Source organism: Leopardus geoffroyi, chromosome C3, assembly GCF_018350155.1.
Source record: "Leopardus geoffroyi isolate Oge1 chromosome C3, O.geoffroyi_Oge1_pat1.0, whole genome shotgun sequence".
Lineage (NCBI taxonomy): Eukaryota > Metazoa > Chordata > Mammalia > Carnivora > Felidae > Leopardus > Leopardus geoffroyi.
In genome coordinates, this window is record NC_059338.1 from 1044475 (window position 1) to 1064479 (window position 20005).

Genomic DNA, 20005 nt, shown 5'->3' on the forward strand with positions numbered 1-20005 from the left:
GTGCACCTGCTGCTGCCCCGCCCAGCCCGCCCGTGACCCCACGTCTTGCTCGGTCAGTGCTGGACCCCACAGCCCAGCAGGACACCAGCACCTGTCAGCCTCCTGAGCCAGCTACAACTGGAGACCGAGGGTCGGGGAGCAGCGGGCAGGGAGCGGGTGGGTTCCTGGGACAGACATGGGCAGGACGGACAGAGGAGAGAGAGCCATGAACTGGGGCTCCACGAACGGGACGAGGCAGGGGGGTGGCTGCAGAGACAGCAGGGGGTCGGGGGTGGCCCCGTCATTTGGGTTCTGGTGAGCACATGCGTCCGGACATTTCCGATCACACGATGACAGTGTTGGGCGCTTCCCCTCCGGGCGAGGGTGGAGTCACGGCACCCCCACCCCCAGGTCTGGAGGCCGAGGTTCCAGAGGCTGACCACCCCCCGTCCCCCGCACGGACGCACAGCCAGGAAGCCCAAGAGAGGGGATGGGAACGCGGGGAAAGAACACACTGTCCCCCTGGGGGACCTCAGCCCCAGAGCCCAGCCTGCCCTGCCAGCCTCCAGGGGCTCCTGGAAAGTGAACAAATCCCTGCTCCCAAACCCAAGGCACTCCCCCTCCCCCAAGCTCCAATCACCCACGGGAGGGCCTGGGCCGGGGGGGGGGGGGGGGGGGTGAGGCTGCCTCCAGGAGCAGCACTTTGGCTTGAGAGGGCCAGGCCACGAGGTGGCCACACAGGGGGGTGGGCTTTGAGGGCACTCGTGGGTTCAGACCACGACTCCACTCCCTCCTGGCTGCGAGGCCCGGGGCCAGCCTCCTGACCTCTCTGAGCCTCAGGCGGGCCATCTGTCACTCGGGGGGGCTGTTGTGAGGACTGAATGAGACAAGAGGCAGGAAAGCCCTGAGTCATGTCCCGGTCTGGCCTCGTCTTCACTCCTGAATAAGACTGTGTTCCTTTGTTGTCATTTTTACGGAAAGAGAAGACGTTTCCACTTCATGAGAGCAGCGTGTTCCTCCGAGCTGCTGGACAGGAGCGTCACAGGCGGCCCTGCCCGGCCACAAGGAGACCCTCGGGACCCAGCCTCCACCCCGGACTTGCACTCGGCTCCAGACATTCCATCCCCCCCTTGAGGCACCTGCCCCTCACCGGCGGGCAGGGCAGACCCGGTCTGTGGGTCTGTGTCTCATGCCGAACGTCCTTCCTTCCGGCTCAGCACCGCCACACTCCGGGAGCAGTGACAACGTCTGGTCCAGCCCAGAGCAGGAGGGCAGGGAGTCACGGGACCAGCTGAGGGATCCCGTGGGATCCTGTGGCCACTGGTCTCCGGGAAGAAAAAGCAGGCCTCGGAGACCCGCGCGGGCCTAGGAGCCCCCTGGGGCCAGGTCTAAGCCATGCTGAATCGCCCACCTCCAGCCTCAGCAAAAGGAATTACAGTCCCACTTTCCAGACAGAGGCCACCGATCAAGGCCACACAGCTGGACAGCTCCACACAGGAGGAGTCGGGGGAGAGCAACGCATTCCAGAGGAGAGTCCCCTGTGGCTCACGCAGTGCTTATGGGTGCGGACCCCCGCAGTCCTGGGAGCTGGAACAGGGCCTCCCCGTAGCAGGTGTCCCGGGCCCCAGCCGCGCCCTGGCCGCTGGCCACGCCGAGAGGCCTCGGACAAGTCGCACAACTTCCCTGGGCCTCGCCGTCCTGCGAGGAGGCGCGTGGCCGCTGCTCCGCCCCCCTCACGGAGGTGGGCAGGGGCCACAGCCACCCAGGCCAGCACACCTGCAGGGCCGTGGAACGTGGCTGTCCGGCTTACAGGCTCCACCCCGGCCAGGTAGCCACCGGCTCCCCCAGGCACCCCCTTCACGCCACCAACAACACGGCCACTCGGAGCCCCTCCAAAGGCAGTGGCCCGACCCAGGGTGGCACACCCCGCCCGAGCCCTCATCTTGGAGGAAGGCGACATCACCTCGGTCAGCGGCTCCCGGCACTGCTACGTGGGGGCCTGTTCGGGCACTGGCGGAGCAAACCGACCTCCGACCCAGTAGAGGCCAGAAAAGAGAAAATATGGCTAAGCCCCAGTTCGTCAAAAGCAGGAACCGTCTCACAAAGGAGAAGAGCTCTGCACAAATCCCTGCGAGGATGCAGCCAAGCAGGCGCCCGGCCAGGAAAGACTCCCCTCGCGGGCCACCGGGGGCGGGGGGGGGGCGGGCTCGGGCCACGAGCACGCTCGCCCCACGTGCACACGGGGACCGCGAGGCTGGCAGTCTGAGGCGCTGGCCTCACGGTCACCCGGCAGCGAGGGGCTGCCCCAGGCCGGCCCCCGCTCCCCGAGGGCTGCCCCAGGACGGCCGCCGGCCTGCTGGGCTCCCCCATCTAAGAGCTCAAGCCGAACCAGACCACGAGTCGCACAGGTGCCGCCCGCCGGCCCGGGGCCGGGGCGCTCTCCAGGGCCGACACCAGCCAGTCCAGCCCCCGGGGGAGCGACCTTTCAGGCACCTGCCCACTTGCCTGACACAGCACCACGCCCGTCCCTTAAGGAAAATGCCCGGCAAGCGGCCTCAAAATAGCAGGTGCCAGGGTGCGTGTTATTTCGCACATCACTTGCGTGTTGTTCATTTAGCACTGCCGGGGCCCCACTCAGAATACAACTCTTGTTACCTCGCCACCAAGTAGCCCCGTGGGGGGAAACGTGCCCCACACAGGGCAGGCGCTGACCCCGGCACGACCTCCCCGCCCGCCGCAGCACAGAGCCCAGAAAGCCTCAACCCACAGGCCCCACATCCCTGAATTCCCTGTCACGGGTCTCAGAGGAAAGCCCGTCATCTCGAAGTCACACGAGAAAGCCCCAGCGCTTCCTTGGTCCCCTGGCTCTGTCCCAGGCGGCCCCCTGGCTGGCCCTCTCCCTGCCGCCCCCGCTCTCAGCCTCGTTCTGCCTGGTCATCGTGTGTCCCCCTGACCTTCCTCCTGGACGCTCGGCCTCTGGCCTGACTCCATAGGCTTATTTTTGTTCCCTCTCCACCTGTCCCGTTTGCACGGCCACACCCGGTCAGCTGTGCCCGGGCCACAGCTTGCTGACTGTGAGCAGGAGAACTGGGTCCCACGAGACAAGGCCAGAAGCCCAGGCCAGGCCAGCGCTGCGGCCCCTCCTCCCGGGGAACGTCCTGCTTCCTCTCACGGCCCAGATGCGCCCGTGCAGACCCGTCTGGGAACATGACCGGGGCTTGTCGTCCAAGGGGGGGGGGGGGCATCGGTTTCATCAGAAAGGGGGCACAGGCCACACGTGCTCACCTGCTCCAGAGCCACCGGTGTGGGAGGCGACCTGCGTGCCCACGGTCCTCCAAGTGGCTGTGGGTCGGCGGGAGCGCCATGTCGGCGCGGGGCTCCCCAGAGCAGCAGCAGACACGTGTCGAGGCTGAGTGTGCGCCCGGCTCTGCACCGGGTGCCGTGCTACGGGCAGGGCCGAGATTCCCTCTTGCCGTCTGAGAAGAGGACCCACCACCACATTCCACCAAGTGGGAACTCAAACCCAGAGCCCGAGCCCTTAACCACCAGGCTGGGAGGTCGGCCGTGCCGATGCATCACGACTCTGGGGACAGGAGTGCAGCGGGCAGGGCCCCCGCCAACCCGCCATGAAACGGCCCCCGTGCCCTTGTCCCTGGTGCAGGCATCCTGCTCCCTGCTTCCAGCCTCTAGGACGACACGTGGCCCCAGCAACCTTCCCGGGCCTCCCTGCTCCGCTCCCCTCCTGGCCTCTGCACCCCTCAGCCCCGGGCTCCTGAGACTCCTCGTTCCCAGGAAGGCCCCTGCCCGTGACGCTCCCATTCTGGTCTGGTGAACCCTCGGGGACCGTCCACAGGGAGCCTCCCCAGTAGACGCTGCGGTCGGCCTGGGTGGGTGGCATCTGGGTGCGGGCCTGGCCGAGGACAGAGCTGGAGGACGGTGGCCTGTGTGGTCTTAGCAGTGGAACATCACAGACGCACATTCGGTGGGGTCAGAAAGCTCTGGGACGGGGTGGGGGGTCAGCGCCAGGGCCCTGCCCTCGTTTCCGAGCCGGAGAACCAGAGGCCCGGAGAGGTGAAGGGCCCTGACGACGGTTGCATGGCGAGTCAGAAGCAAGAGGGAAGCAGACCAGCCTTTCTGTAACACTCACTGCCACTCACAGAGCCAAACACGGCCTCGCGTCGCCGAGGTAGGAAGCTGAGCCTCCAGGGTGAACGAAGAAGGCAATTCTAGAACCAGGACGGAGGAGCTTTTGGAGGTTCCCTCCCTCAAACCCCCAGCAGAGGCCCGTGGCAGCTCAGCACAGGGAGACGGCAGGTGCTGGGGCCCTGGGCTCTGGATCTAGAACCATCTCTCCTGAGAGGGGCACCCAGCACGCCCACGCACCCCTGTGCACCCCGCTTCCCACCTGCGAACAGAGCGGCTTGTCGCGACCCCAGGGCCACGGTGGGGTCGCGAGGAGCTGGAAACGCGGAAAAACCGTGCGCAGTGGACAAGCCGAGCCCACGGTCGCCCCCAGTGGGCACCCGGGTGGCCGGTACGGAGGAAGAGGCCCCCCGAGGAAGGGCAGGGCCCAGAGCCCGGGGCTGGCGCCAGGTTTGGGGGGCGGGGAGCCTCGCAGCGAGGGCTCTCCCTCTGTCTGTAACCCCCACACCCGCCCTGTCCATCATCCCCCGGGGGCAGTACGCCAGGCCTCCAGCACCGCCCCGGGGCCCGCCCACCACCTCACCCGGCACCCGGGCTGCACCTAGCCCACTCTCCCCGCCCCTCCCCGGTACAGGTCCCTCCCTCCCAGTGTGGGGCACGCGGGTCTCCGGCCTGGCCACCTAGATCTGTCTCTCTGCGGAATCATAAACAGTTTCTCCGGCAGCAGCAGGCGAGGAAAGGCCTCCACTCGGGAGTCAGACGGGCCGAGGGCCCCGGGGTCTCACCCCAGCACCGCCACCCACTGACAGCGTCCGGCCTGGGGACTTCTCTATGAGGGGACGGGACCACACCCACGCCTCCCAGCACTCCAGCCAGGACAGAGGACAGCCATCGAGGCAGAGCACAGAGCGGCCCCTGCCTCCCCCTCGCCCAGCGGCCGGCACAGGGCCGGCCCCCAGCCCTCCTCCGGCACCCTTGCCTGCAGCCGAGCCCCTGGGGGGCCGGGGGGGAGCCCGGGGGCGCCGCGGAACCCTGGCCTCCTCCTGGCCTCCTCCTCCAGACTTTCCTCCGCAGAAGAAAAGGCCCAGAACTTCCTCCCCGCGGCTCCGGGAACAGCGTGGCCTCCCAATCCCCCCCTCATTATTTGAAGACGAATGACTGACTGATTCTTTCCCTCTCCCTTCGGGGTTTGGAAAGAGAGAGAAGGAAAACAGGTCCGAATGAAGGGCGGGCCTGCCGCTGAGCCAGCACAGCGGTGCCTCCACGCTGCCCCCTCACAACCTCACTCTCTCATACGTCCTCATTTTCTCCCCCAAATGTGCTTTACAAATAACTGCCACAGAACCAAAGCTCTGTCTTCTGATTTTACATTTCCATCCAGGCCGTGGCTTCTCTACGGTGGTTACTCGAATTTCCTTTCGGTTTGTGTTGCTTTACCTTCGACGTTTTGAAGTTACCTTCGCGGTCTTTGGACCGCGGCCTCGCCAGTGCCCCTCCCCGAAAGCTCTGTGAGGGGCAGGCGAGGGGGTCCCCCAGCTTTCTGATCAGCCTGCACAGCAGACACGCCCAGCGATGGGCGCTGCTTGGGGGGCAGGTGGGGGGGGGGGCAGGCACCCCGAAGTCCCTCCCGGACGGTTAGAAACAGCGTGACGATGCCCAAGGGGAAGCAGGTACCGTTGAGTCGTCCCCTCTGGGGTTACAAACGTTTGACTCAGCCGTAGGCTGTCGCGAAGCTCATAAATAAGGTCGCCACCACCCTGGGTGGGAGCAGGGCCTCGCTTCCACGCTCTCAGAGCGGCTCACGAGTCCTCCCTGGGCCAAGACACTCAGCGTGACCTCGGTGCAAAACAGACCCCTGGCTCCGACCCTCCCGCCTCCTGCCGCCGTGCCCTGCAGGCCGTGACGCAGGCGGGTCCGCGGAGGGCTCCGTCCCGTTCAGCAGCGCCAACACACCGGAAACCACAGGCACGGGCACCCCGAGGCCTCTGTCCGCAAACACACCACCTACCCGCCCAACGCGGCTCCCGGGTCTGGCAGGAGGCACGGGCCGGTCACCCCGCGGAGCCTGGCTGCCCCTCTGCCCTTATGCAGACAGGGGCTCCCCGCGCGGGGACCCGCGAACCTGCTCAGTCATCCGGGCTGGAGGCCGAGGGTGGACCCCCTGACCTCTGTGAGGTCAGCAAAGACACCCCACAAGTCGGCCCGAGGGGACCCCGTTTTCTTCGCAGCGTGGACGGCCAGGAGCCCAGGCCCCCCTGGGCGTGCGGAGAGGCCTGCCTCCCCCCACCCAGGTGTTCTGAAGGAGGAAGAGCGCCGGAGCCGGGGTGGGGGGGAGGCCACGCGTGGGAGGAGACGGGCCAGGGGGACCCGTGGCCGCGGCGGCCCCCGCAGCAAGGCCAGGCAGGGGCAGCGGGAAGAGCAGCGGGGCCGGGCAGGCAGGGTCAGTTCTGCCAGGGAGGTGAGCCCGGGGGCGGGTAGGGGCTGGAGGTTGGGCACACACGGGGACAGAGACGGCTGCCTTGTGGCAGCAGCATTTCCGCCCCCCCCCCCAGGTGGTCACAGCCAACACCAGAGGTCCCTGCGAGGAGGCCCCCACGGGACCGGCCAGCCGGGGCTGGGGGCTCCTCGGCTCCGAGATGGAGGGGGCCGGGCCCTGTGGTCCCGGTGCACACGGCACAGCCGGAGGTGTGCCTCAGACCAACTCTGGAGGAGCACGGAGTGCCAGGGCGTCCCCAAAGCATCGCTGCCTCCGTCCTGACGGGCACAGACATGACAGACCACATCCCTGGGAGCTCTCGGCGGGACCTCTAACCCCGGCCCTGCCACGTTGTCTGCTACGGGGTTGGGGGGACTCAGGGCCCCGCCCCTCCTGCCATCTGGACCCTGCTTTGGCCCACCTCCCGCCCCCCCCCCCTTCCTGCGTCACCTCAGGCTTGTGAGGAGGGGACCGAGGACCACTCTGGCCGCCTTCTCACCTCCTCACTCTGGCTCCCTTTTGCATGAACTCTGAGCCTCAGGGCAGGGCCGGGTTCCGACTCCAGAGAGCCAGCCCCACGTGGCAGATTCTCCCCCAGCAACAAGGTTCGGCCAAAGACGCAAAGGGGGGTCCGCAGCCCCGTGGAGGAAAACAGAGAGCTCCAGAAAGCTGCAGGTCTGGCACCCATCGGCCGCCTTCAATCACTCAGGGAAGCAGCGGGGACCCCTCCGAGGGCCCGTGAGCGGGAAGCCCCCCACCAGTGCACGGCTACCAGCCCGCCTGGACTACGTCCACACGGGTCAGCAAAGCCGACCGGACACCCAGAGATCTCCAGCGAAAGAGAGAGCAGCCCGGCTTTCCCAGCTGGCGACACTCCTTCCTCGCCCAAACCCGCTGGCCACGGTAGAGCCTGGGGGCAGACGTGCCCTCCCTACCACCCACCCGTGATCGGAGGTCCTTCCAGCCCCTCTCAGAACTTCTCCCCGACAAGACGCAACTTCTCACACCACTGACGAGCGTTAGCTCCCAGTCCGTCAAGGGCCCAGCTGATTCTGGAGCCAGAGTTGGTGGGAAAGACCTCTCTGCCCTCATCACCACTATTAATAACAATGACATGAGGCCCCGTGTTGGAGCCTTACACTTAGCAAGTTCGCTCTCCCCACTGACAGCTGGGGAACGGCTCGCAGAAGTTACATGGCTTGTCCGAGACCACAGCTCTGGAAGCGACCGAGCTGGGATTCAACCTTCACTCTGATTCCCTAAAATGATCCTGTCTGTGTCTGGGGCGAGAGGGGTAGCCGCCTTCCTCCTCCTGGGTCCACGGGCCCTGACACGGGAGACCCCAGGAAATGCTGCTTCCCGAATGACTCCATGCACAGGCGGCAGACGGGAAGCCTGGCAGGCAGGGGAGCGGGTTAAAGGGAGCCTTATTTCTACAGCCAGGGCTGTCCCAGGGGCACACAAGGCAGCCACCTCGCCAGCTGGGCCCAGCAGGACCTTCCTGGTCATAACCCCTCGTGCCGCCTTGAGCACCAGCGGTTTAGAAGCGGGGGACACCCAGCCCGTTGGCCCCCTGACCTTTGCTCCACACCAGACCCCGCTTCCTCCGGCTCCGGGTGAGGCCCTCTCCCTGCCCTGGCCCCTCTCCTGCCAGTGGCAACCCTCCTGTGACATGAAGACCACGCGCACAGACCTGCCCCAAGCCGGGTCCTCTGAAGAGCTCCGACCCCCGGGGTCACTGGGGTGCTGGTCTCTCCCCTTCCCCCCACCTCCTAGTCCCGGGGCCTTCATCATTCTCCCTCGGTGACGGCTCCTGGTCCCCACGGGTGGCTGGAAGGAGCCAGAGCCCCGCCGAGGGGGACAGCCCCTCCCCCCCCCAGCGCCCTCCCCCCCACCCCCCCCCCAGGCGGCCCTGAGAGCTGCAGCCTTCGGGCATGACTAAGTGAGCTGTTACTGCCGGGAACCCCACTCACTTCTGCTCTCTGAGGGGCTCCAACCCCGTACTACGGACATGCAGCCAGCTGGGGCGGCCCCCTCTGAGCAGCTGGGGCCCTGGGGGACCCTCTGCACAGAAGGAAGTCTAGGTCCTGGCTACTCAGGTGGCTTGACGGCTCTGCCCGTGCCCTGCTGGAGAGAGAGGCTGGGGACAGGGAAATCCGATCAGCACCTCCTAGGTTTTTGCGGCTGGATCTCAACAAGGAATGTGACAGCCCCACAGCAGCTGGGCCCAGCCTGAAACAGGCTCTATTTGAAACCTCCAACAGCTGAACCCCTCCCAGCCACCCCCTGCCCGAAATGACAAATAGGAAGAGAAATCCAAGGGACAGGCCAGCACGCACACATGCACTCACACACCCTCCTCCCCAACAACAAATCGGGGGTGAGGGGTAGAGTGAGAAGAAATCCGCTTGTCCAATGAGTGCCCGGGTCCCCCGAGCCCTCCAGCCCGCAGCACGAGGGCCCCCAGCAGGCCGAGCGTGGCAGGAACCCACCTGCTGGGAATCACCACCACCACCTCCCCCCCCCCTCCCCCGCCCCCGCCAAAGGCCGTGATCTCCGAGCCTGAGGCTGAAGCCCAGCCACCAGCCGCCCCGGGTGCGCGCAAGCTCCACCTGACTGATCCGGGAGCCCTGTCAGCCCATCTGAGGGAGAGGTGCTCCCCGGGGCTCAGGCCACGGCGGCACCCACCTGCTCTGCTGGGGACACCTGTAGCCATTTTCGTCAGGCGGCAGTAGCTTTATTCTGAGTGCTCTCTCCCGAGGGAAAGGACGGTGGGTTCCCTCTGCCCGTTTTCACCCGTGCCCCCCCCCCCCACCCCGGGAGACTCGGATCACGGGTGCGTTTCTATTTTGCCCAAAGTCTGTCGGGGACGAGGAGGAAAAGAGAAACTTGGGAAGAGGGGGAGAAGCCGCAGAGAAGGGACAGGCATGGAGTCCCCACCCCCCACCCAGACATTTATTTCTCTTCCATCCTCGGGAAAATGGAGTGGAGCAGGGCGGGAGCGGAGGGGGAGTCGCGGGGACTGGCAGGCACATCAAGGCAGAGTGTAATTAATTGGTGCGTGAAGCCGCTGGGCTCCGCTTTGGTTCGCGTGAGCCAGGAGGAAAACGGTTTCTCAGAAGGGACTCTTTCAACCTCCCCGGCACAGAGTCTGCAACAGACACAGTGCACGGGGGCTGCTCCCCCCAGAAGGCGAGGAATGAATTCTCCCGGGGTTGGGAAAGCAAGCCAAGTTCGAGCGCTCCATCTAATTGAGCAAACGCCTCTCCCCACCACCGCCCTCCATCAATCTTCTCTCCCTTTCCTCTCCATCCATCTCTCTCTCTCTCTCTCTCTCTCTCTCTCTCTCTCCCCTCTCTCTCTGTTGCTACCTACATATTCCTTTTGTTCAAGGTATAAAGAGAAACTGCAGCCCTACCTTTGAGTACAAACCCCAAGAGAGCTCGGTCTCTATCACCATGACAACAATTCCAAACATCCCAAAAATCAGAGCATAGTCACTGAGACGCTTCCTCTTTTCGAACAGGGCCCTCCTGTGTCCCAGCTTATAGCCAATGTTTTGGTTTTTTCCGTTTGTTGGCTTTGGGGAAGGTGGCGCTGCCGGCGGCGGTGGCCGGGCCGGGGCCGGGGCCGGCGTGCTGGTGGTTGTGGGTGGCGTTGGGGGGGTGGAGCAGGGTCTGGTGGGTATGGTTGTCCTCCCGGGAGGAGATGATGATCTCGGGGGGGTTGCTGGGGCTGAAGAGCTGGAGGGGCTGGCCTTCGGGCTCGGCCTCGATGAGGTTCCTCCGGGAGGCGCTCAGCCGGCTCAGGGGCTTCATGACCCCCCCGCTGTATTTGCAAGAGCTCATGGCGATCTCCGTGAAGGGGTTGCTGTCCCGCCGATGCGCCAGGGGGCTGGCCTGCCGGTGCCGGCCGCCGCCAGCGGGCCCACTTGTGGCTGTGGAGCTTGGAGAGTGGCCGAGCAAGTGGTCATTGAGATTGAACTGGCTGCCTTGCCTGGAGGAGGGGCGGAGGGCAGCGGTGGAGTTGGCCGAAGGGGGGCCCCTGAGCGTCGTGGGTGAGGAGTGCGGCAGGCCGGGCTGGACGGGCTGGCTCTGGACCTGGGCGAGCAGAGACAGGGGACGCGCCGGCGGCTGCTGGGGCTGCTGCGGAGGCTGCAGCAGGGGTCCCGGGGGCTGCTGGGGGGCTGCTGGGGGCGGCGGCGGCGGCGGCGGCGGCTGCTCATCCCCGGACGACGGGCAGGGACCCTTGGGGTCTTCATCCAGGTCCCCCACCCCCGAGTCATGGAAGTGCCCAGAAGTGTCCATCTTGGGGCCTGGCTGGATTCCCTGCGGCACAACCCCCCACCCCAAAGCCACCCTCGCTCCAAAGATGTCCTCAGAGGCAGCCGGGCATCCAAGCCCCCAGCAGGTGTCCTGGCCCCGTCTTCGTTCTCTGGCTCCGGTTCTCTGGGGCTGCCCGGGGTCCAGACGCCGCCACTCAGGGGTGCATGGCCCTGGGCAGGAGGGGCCTGGGGCAAGAAGAAGCAGGGAAGGAACTCCGTCTCAGGAGGCGGCCCTCTGGGAGCGCGCACGGCCAGGCTCAGCCTCGCTCCTCGCGGGCTCAACAGCTCTGCTCTCCCCTCCCGCGGCCAGCGCTCCGCTGCAGGCCCAGCCCACTTGGTGGCAGCGGGGCTCATTGGCTCGGCTCGGGGCGCCGCCGCCTCCTGACTCCGCCCCCGCGCGGGCTCCTCCCCGGGGGAGGGGCCCGCCGCCCCCACCCCACCCCCACCCCCCCACTCCCCCCACCCCCGGCCCGGGCCGCGCGGCGAGGGCTGGGAGCTGTAGTTTCCGCCGCCCCTCCCACCCCCACCCCCACCCCCACCCCCCCCCCCCCACCCCGGGCCGGCCCTCTCGGCTGCGACAGGTGTGGCACAAGCCCGCGAGGCGACGGGGACGTGCGCGCGCGCGGCGCGCTGGGGAGGAGGAGCGGGGCCTCGCAAGGAGGGGGCTGCGCACCCCGACGCGGGGGTGGGGCGGGCAGGCCGCCGGTCGTTACCGGCCAGGGTCTACCGCAGGTCGACCCCAGACGCCCGGGGACGTGGGCCTGGTGTCCCCAGTTCACAGCCTGCTGCTCCGAGACGTTGAGCTACAGCTCCAGGGGTCACAGAGCAGACGGGCCCCCCAGTCTCCCGACCCCAGGTGGGTAAGCTCACCTACTGAACGCCGGCAGTAAGCGTGCAGGCGCCTCTTTGTTATTTCCACCCCCCACTTCAACCCTATGCAAATGATGTCATCATTCTCCTTTTACAGATGAAAACTGAAGAACAGATCACACAAGCACAGGTAAGTAAATTGCCAGATGTCACCGGGCCGGTGGAGGGTGCTGGGATTTGAACCCAGGTCGGTGGGACCCACAGCTGCTCTCCCGTCTGCCCGGACGCCTTTCCACTGTGCTGCTCAGGGCAAAGCGGGGCCTCCGTGAAGTGGCCCGCGTGCTGGGAAGGAACCAGAGAAGGCTTGCAGGAAAACTGGCCTTCCCACAGCAGGGCGTGTGAAACAGAGCAGCTCCCGGGCGCTGCGGCGGCGTCACCACAGTCTGGCAGGAAGACTGAACACCCCCCCTATCCCCACCCCCCCCCACCCCCTGCCGTGGCCACTCCCCCACCTGATCTGCCCTGTGGGGCCCTGAGAGTCAGAGCTGGGAACAGCTGCCCGCTTCCCAGGTTCAGAGCCATCATCCAGTATTTATTAAGCTCCCACTGTGTGCAAAGGGAGTTCCAAAGAGATGGGAGCAGAGCAGAATTCATCTCCCCTTCTAACGCAGCTGATTTAGGGATCAGTGAGGAAGGGGAGGTGACGGGATCCCCAGGCACAGCCGGGGTTTCGGAGGGAGAAATGACTTTTCTGTCCAGGAAGGGGAAGGGCAGGAGAGCCATACACCCCGGTATGTGCACACATGTGTGTACATAGGTGAGCGAGCACTGGCCCACAAGCATGCTCGTGTGCACACACGTGTGCACGCGCACACACACGCACACACACACAGTGGGTTTCTAAAGCAGCTCTCTTGAATGCCGAGCTGCAAGCGGACAGAGCTCCCAACAAACGGGCCAGAGAGCCCTCTGCGTGCCAGCCTCACCTCTGCAATCCCTGTTGGCTGCGATGAAGAGCGAAATATTACTTGTAATCTAAGCCACAACCCCAGAAACCTGAGTACGGCTGCACACAATAATCCCGATGGTTGTTGTTATCACCAGCGACGTGGCCGTTCCCCCTGCACCCCCACCCCGCCGGCACCAGTCATAGCGCCGGGGTCAGACCCGAGCCTGGCGTCTCCCGTGCTTGCCCATGGCCGTGCAGGCCCTCCAGAGCCCACCCGGCCTCCGCATGCCCTGCCCTGCCCTCCCTCCCCTTCCCCTCTGTCTTCTTGCTCTTCTCCCCCCACCCCCATCCCCCGACAAAGCACCTGTTAGGCTTAATGATTTCCTAATAAATTAGTTGTTAGTAGCAGAACGTGCCATTAGCATCGGTTCTCAGTGCCAGATACAGCATCTGGGCTGTGAGAATCATTTTTCAGGGCCAGGCTCCTGGGCATTTCTGTGCCCCCTCCGGCACCGTGACCTGCCTCCCGCTTCAGCTGACCCTTCTGGGCCAGCCTCCCGCCTCCGATTCTCCCGGCTGTTTCCCCTGGATCCAGACAAGGACCGTTAGACTATGTCCTGCTGTCACGGACAGCGTGGGGGGACCAAACTGTGCCAGAGCCGAAGGTCCACTGCAGACTCTTCTGGAAATGGCTGGAGCTGGACAGCGGAGCCACGGAATCGGCTCCTCCGCGCGGCCGCCCTGTTGGAGTGGGGAGAGCGCAGAACCCGGGCTTTAGTGGCCGAGAGCCCAGGCTGGAGTCCCCTCTGCCACACGGTGGCCACGCGACCACAGGCAGCTAACTACCTTCTGATGTTCAGCTTCCCCCTCGAAAAAACAAGATAAAAGTAGGGTCCCCGCCTCTCGGGGTTGGGGGGAGGGACAGATGCGAGCGGGTATTCGCGGGCCGGCCCACCGGACCACACTGGGAGCCGCTCAGCCCGGCCCGGATGGCATCAGCTCCCCCACCCTGGCCTGCCACCTCGCCTGCCCTCCACTGCTACGGGGCCCGGGCCGAAGCCCCCCTGCTGGGAAGCCCCAGCCCGTCCCCCAGCCCCCAGCTACACCCAGGTCCTCAGAACAACCGGTGACTTGGAGCCATCAGCCATCGTACAGAGGAGGAAACTGAGGCAGCAGGCGGGTTTTAAAATTTGCCCGCAGTTACCAACGGGGACCTAGTGGCATGGCCAGAATCAAATCCAACCCCAAAGCCCCAGCACTTTCCACGTGTCCCGAAATCCACGCCAGTAGGGCTCGGTCTTCTTGGTATTTATTAAACTAAACGTTATCACAGGCAGCCCTCAGGAGCTTATGGTCTCACCACAGAGGCTATACTTTCGTGGATGAAAAGGAGCCGCGACCGAGATCCCAAGTGTGGTGTAGACGGTACGGCTCGTTGAAGGCGGAGGCAGCACCCTGAGGCTTCGCGGGGGTGGTGGCGCTTCAGCCACAGGATGGGCTCTTCCTTCGGGCGAATCGGCCTCTTCCGTCTCCAGGCGCCTCAGAGACGCCTCGGGCTCGGTCCCAGCCCCCTGCAAGAAAGTAAATATCGCAAGAAAGCAAGCCAATGAATTTTCTGGCTTCCCCCTGTACATAAAAGTTATGTTCCCTCGGGGCGCCCGGGGGCTCAGTCGGTTAGGCGTCCGACTCTCGATTTCAGCTCAGGTCATGATCTCCAAGTTTGTGAGTCCGGGCTCCACGTCAGGCTCTGTGCTGTCAGCACGGAGCCTGCTTGGGATGCTCTGTCTTGCACGCTCGCTCTCTCCATCTCTCTCTCTGTCAAAAATAAATAAACTTTATTTTTAAAAAGTTATGTTGGGGCGCCTGGGTGGCGCAGTCGGTTAAGCGTCCGACCTCAGCCAGGTCACGATCTCGCGGTCCGTGAGTTGGAGCCCCGCGTCGGGCTCTGGGCTGATGGCTCAGAGCCTGGAGCCTGTTTCCGATTCTGTGTCTCCCTCTCTCTCTGCCCCTCCACCGTTCATGCTCTGTCTCTCTCTGTCCCAAAAATAAATAAACGTTGAAAAAAAAAATTAAAAAAAAAAAAGTTATGTTTACACTACACTATAGTTTACTGAGTATGCAATAGCATTATGTCTACAAAAACCAACATATATACCTTAATTTAAAAATACTTTATCGCGGGGCACCTGGCTGAGTCCGTCAGGGGGCATGTGACTCTCGATGTCGGGGTTGTGAGTTCGAGCCCCATGCTGGGTATAGAGATTACTTGAAATCTTTTTGAAAAAGGCTTGATCGCTAAAAACTGCTAACCATCATCTGAACTTTCAACAAGTCGTACTCGCTGATGACAGATCACCATAACAAATATAATAATGAAAAAGTTTGAAATGTTGCAAAAATTACCAAAAGACACAGAGACACAGCGGGAGCAAACGCGGTTACGAAAATGACACCGATAGACTTGCTCGACCCAGGGTTGCCACACACCTTCCCTTTGCAAAGTAAAAATATGGAGTATCTGCAAAGCTCAATAAAGCAAGGGACAATAGATAGAGGGGCACCTGTTTAGAGACGAAGGCCAGCGGGTGCGGTGGGGCTTCTGGGCTCAGGGGAAGCGAGTGAGGCTGCACTCATCAGCCCGGGAAGGAAGAGACGGCCTTTGGCCACCAGCCCCACACCAAGCTGCCCCTTGCCCCCACCTCCTCTCCACTCGCGCCCCACCGCCTCCCTCCTTAAGCCTCAATAATACCCGTTTCCAGGTCCTCCGACAAGCCATGCTTCCTTCTGCCTGGCAGGCCCTTCTGTCCTCTTCATCTAACAGGTTTCTTTTTGCCCTTCAAGAGGTGACTCACAGGTCTTCCTTCTAGAAAGCCTCCCCCGAGCTCCCCAAATCCAGATCAGGGGCCCTTCTTCTGTATTTCCACGCCCTGTGCTCTATCCCCGTCTTTATCAAGCAGTGTGGCTGTTACCTGTTTGTGTGTCCTTTTCCCCCTTGACCGCGACCTTCTTGAGGATAGAAATGGTGTCTTGTCCATCACTGTATCTGCAGATCTTGCCCATAGCAGATGTTTCATAAAGGTGAACTGAACTGAAATGAAAATCCAGGAGAGGTCATTCAGCAGCAAACGAGAGGACGTCGTAGTATTTTCCACAACAACCACCCACCACGACTTCCCCATCAGCAACACAAGTGACGTGGAAGAGATGATACCTAAGATCACTGGCCTTAAAGTCCCATGACCCGTGGTCTGAGGAAACTGTTACTGCCAAAGGTAGAACTGTCTGAAAATGGGGTTAAGGAAAGTAATGATTTGTGGCTTATATGGCTGTCTTTCCCACTGGACTGTGAACTCAATGAGCCCAGAGAAGGGGCCTGATTTTTTTCTGTATCCCCAGAGCTAAGCAAGGATATCCTCAATAAAGGTTTCTTGGATGGATGGATGGATGGATGGATGAGGGATGGGTGGATGGAGGGTGGGTGGATGGATGGGATAGACGGATGGAATTTAGATATAGGATAAATAACAATGAGTTTTTAGAAAATCCCATGAGGAGTGCTTGGGTGGCTCAGTTGGTTGAGCATCGGACTAGATTTTGGCTCAGGTCACGATCTCGCGGTCCGTGAGTTCGAGCCCCGCGTCGGGCTCTGGGCCGATGGCTCGGAGCCTGGAGCCTGCTTCGGATTCTGTGTCTCCCTCTCTCTCTGCCCCTCCCCCGTTCATGCTCTGTCTCTCTCTGTCCCCAAAATAAATAAACGTTAAAAAAAAAAAAATTTGAAATACTCCACCCCACCTCCCAGCAGCCCCGAAAGGCAGGTCGGGAAGGCTCTAGTGCCCATCCTTTATGCTCTCACTCTGTAAACTAATAGTTGGAAAGGCTTAAGTGACTCACTTGGGTCACCAGTTAGTCGTGGATTTGGACCTGGATCCCTCTGACCCTAGACTCCCGCTCTTTCCCACTCGTGCCGCTGGGAATGCCACCCCCACCCCACTCCGCATCCGGTCCTACTGGAATTTCAGGAGAGCACTCAAAGCCGTCCCAGACCTCCCCTCCTCTGCCCCTTCCCCCAGCGCGACATCATCCCCTCCTGAATTCCCTTAGCACCTTCCTTGTGTCTTTCTGGGGACGCCTTCACCTCACGCCTTGTGCTGCAGCTGTCTCTGTGCCTCTTTTCTCTGTGCGTAATTCACACCACAAGCCCCTTGGTGACAGGAGCTTATGGTGTACATTGTAAGGCACACACGCAACCCTGCACCTCCCCCAGCCCCCCCTCCCCACACGCACTCAGCCCTGCACGGAAGCAGGGAGCGAGCGGGTCTGCAGACACGGGAGTTCGGGGCACTTTGGCCCCGGACACGTTGCTTGCCCTTACCTGCCACTGGCCATAGGAGGCACTGACCGGCGAGCGAAGTTCTCCTGAGTCCCCGAATGACCAGAGGCCCGGGCGGGGGGCTCACAACTAAAACCCGCCCGGCCTTTTCCAGGCCTCAACAGAGAACGGGTAAGGCAAGGCCATGGCACCCCCCACCAGCAACTCCCGGCCACCCGTGGGTGCTGGCCCCTCAGCACCACACCGTCCCCTCCAGCCTCCTGCTTTGCCGGAGACAAACTGAAACCTCACCCGGGTCGCTCTGATGGGGACACCCGGCGCAAGGAGCCACGCCCTGGGGCATTTACTTGGAGCCGGGCTCCCGCTCCGGTGTTTTCAACGAGCCAATGGGGTAAGATTAGCGTCCCATTCTGCAGACGAGGACACGGAGCTCCGGTTCCGAGAAGGTGGCTGGCTCACTCTTGTTCTCGGGAGGCAAGACGCCCGCTCGAAGCCAGAAGGTCTGCCCACTCACCGGCCACCCCCTGCATGCAGCCACCGCCGCCTCCTGAGAGGCGCCACCGAGAAAACGGGCCTCCTGCTCCAGCTTCTCCGTGAACCCGCGTCGGACAAAAGGCGCGGGACGGTGGGGGTCTGTGGGGCTGACGGGGCTCCTGCGGGTCTGGGCGAGGCCTGAGGGTGGTGTGGAGCCGCAGGGAACGGGGGCTCGGCCCGTCCGGCCACCACGGTCCCGCCCGCGGCACACGAGCAGGTGCCCCGCTCTGAGCGCACAGACCCGGCCCGTCCGTGCCTCCCTGCACAACTGCTTGTGAACATCAGACACGGTTACATGCCTCTGCGGCAGCTTTGGTGGGAAAACTGGCGCGTCCGGCCAGATGAGCCAGTCCGGACGCCGCGTCTATTTACTGGAGGGGTCAAGGCTCAGAGCAAAGGTGCGGACACCGTGTCTGGAGAGAGGGCATGAGAACTGGGGGGAGAGAGCACTTTGTCGCCGTGCCGTGGCCGAGGGAAGGCCCCTGCAGATCCCTGCTTGGCCAGGGCACGGCTCTCAGCCTCGTCCCCAGAGCCTGTCTGCCCAGGACTGACAGGGCCCGTCCTGGGTCACAGGGGTGTGTCCGCTCGGGCCCCACGCTGTAGTAGCATGGGTGAGGGCACCCTTGCTCCTGCAGAGATTCAGCCTCCTGGGGACAGGGTTTCTGTCTGCTTCGTTCCCTGGGGCCTCCCCAGTGCCTACAACAGTGCCTGGCACAGAGCATGCTCCTGGCCCCAGTGCCAAGGGCTCAGAGAAAGCTGGCACCTCCAGCAGTGTCACAAGCCCAGAACAGGCACCCGAGCTGCCCCGGGGAGGGCCAAGGCCCCTGGCGCGGAGGGAGGCGGTGGGCCCTCGCTGGACCGCCCTCCTGAGTTAGGGGACCGCGAGATCCACCTCTCCCAGGGGCCCGGCGGGCACCTGAGGCCTGAGCCCTGGACGCCAGCTGTTGCTGTCGGCCCCTCCCCAGACCCCAGTTGGCCGGTGGCAACTAAAGCAGGGAGGGCCCGGGGGTTCGCGGCCCAGCTCCGGCCCGGGACGGAGGCCCAGCGGGCTGGTGCTCACCAACCTGCCCCCGCCCCTCCGCTCACGCGGCCTGCCCCGCTTTGTGGGGAGTGTGGCACCCTCTGCTGGTGGCAGGTGCGCACAGCTCTGCTCTCCCTGCCCTGCTCCCGGGAGGCGCGCGGGGAGATCCCAGGCAGAACGCCCCCCCCTCCGCCCGCCAACCACCTGCCTCCTTCCGTGGAGGCCCAGGGGTGCGTCTGGGGCCGGGATGCACCCTCGTGAACATTTCGCAGAGGTAGCTCCTCCTGGCAGGTTCCTTGGCTTTTCCCCCCTTCGGGGAAGAATACCCCTGCTGCCACCCTCGGTGATGCAGGAGGAGAGGGCGCAGGGGCCACGAGCGGCCTCCAGGCCCCGCCCTCTCAGCACGGACGGCCTCCCTCTCCGAGATGGGAGGTTGCCTAGGCCCACGAGTGAGGTGAGGACAAGGGACAGAGCCAGGGTCCCCTCAACGGGCCTCTCCTCGCTCGATTGATTGCTGCACGGCCCTGGCACGCCACCCTGGCCCTACCTGCCGGCTCCCCCCTCCCCGCCGCACCTCTCCCCACCCCTCTCCACTGGCTCCCCCCTCCCCGCCAACTCCCCCCTCCCCCCCTGCACCTCTTCCCACCCCTCCCCTCCAGCTCTGCCCTCCCGCCAACTCCCCCCCTTCCCCCCCCCCCGCACCTCTCCCCACCCCTCCCCACTGGCTCCCCCCTCCCCCGCCAGCTCTGCCCTCCCCGCCAACTCCCCCCTTCACCCCCCTGCACCTCTCCCCACCCCTTCCCACTGGCTCCCCCCTCCTCACCCCTCCCCGCCAGCTCCCCCCCCAGCGCCCCTCCTCCCCCCTCCCCCCAGCTCCTCCTCCCCCTCCACCCTCTACCAGCTCCCCCTCCCCCCCGCACCCCTCCCCCCGGCTCCCCCCCTCCCTTCCTGCTACCCTTCCTACCCCTCCCCGCCAGCTCCGCCCTCCCCCCCCCCGCGCCCCTCCCCACCCCTCCCCGCCAGCTCTGCCCTCCCGCCAACTCCCCCCTTCCCCCCCCTCGCACCTCTCCCCACCCCTTCCCACTGGCTCCCCCCTCCTCACCCCTCCCCGCCAGCTCCCCCCCCAGCGCCCCTCCTCCCCCCTCCCCCCAGCTCCTCCTCCCCCTCCACCCTCTACCAGCTCCCCCCTCCCCCCCGCACCCCTCCCCCCGGCCCCCCCCTCCCTTCCTGCGCCCCTTCCCACCCCTCCCCGCCAGCTCCGCCCTCCCTGCCAGCTCCGCCCTCCCCCCCCCCCCGCGCCCCTCCCCACCCCTCCCCACCAGCTCCCCACCCCTGCCCCGTGCCCTCCAAGCCCAGGCCCCCGGCTGCAGCCCGGCCTCGGTGCCCAGCACTTTGATATGAATAATGCAGAAGGGCAGGCATCTGGCTCACTTCCCTGC

At 64.4% G+C, this 20005-nt stretch overlaps 2 protein-coding genes and 1 long non-coding RNA gene across 4 annotated transcripts in view; 2 read left to right on the forward strand and 1 right to left on the reverse strand.

Annotated features, from left to right (window-relative positions):
• KCNN3 (potassium calcium-activated channel subfamily N member 3) overlaps positions 1-12047 on the reverse strand; it is a 127294-nt gene extending 115247 nt beyond the window's left edge. Inside the window, 3 exon segments of the mRNA XM_045456041.1 lie at positions 10017-10166; positions 10168-11108; positions 11793-12047. Coding sequence (XP_045311997.1) covers positions 10017-10166; positions 10168-10905 — 888 coding nt within the window. The 5' untranslated portion in view covers positions 10906-11108; positions 11793-12047.
• On the forward strand, positions 447-2679 carry LOC123586709 (basic salivary proline-rich protein 1-like). 2 transcript variants are annotated; one of them, XM_045456042.1, is made up of 2 exons: positions 447-940; positions 989-2679. In XM_045456042.1, the coding sequence occupies exon 2, from the start codon at positions 1375-1377 to the stop codon at positions 2647-2649; it is 1275 nt and encodes a 424-aa protein (XP_045311998.1). In that variant the 5' UTR covers positions 447-940; positions 989-1374; the 3' UTR covers positions 2650-2679. The 2 variants fall into 2 exon arrangements, with proteins under 2 accessions (XP_045311998.1, XP_045311999.1); XM_045456043.1 differs by having other exon boundaries at positions 911-930.
• On the forward strand, positions 11501-12152 carry LOC123586711. The gene is made up of 3 exons (XR_006706903.1): positions 11501-11778; positions 11890-11922; positions 12041-12152. It is a non-coding gene; the product is annotated as an uncharacterized LOC123586711 (long non-coding RNA).
• The last annotated feature ends 7853 nt before the right edge of the window (positions 12153-20005 follow it).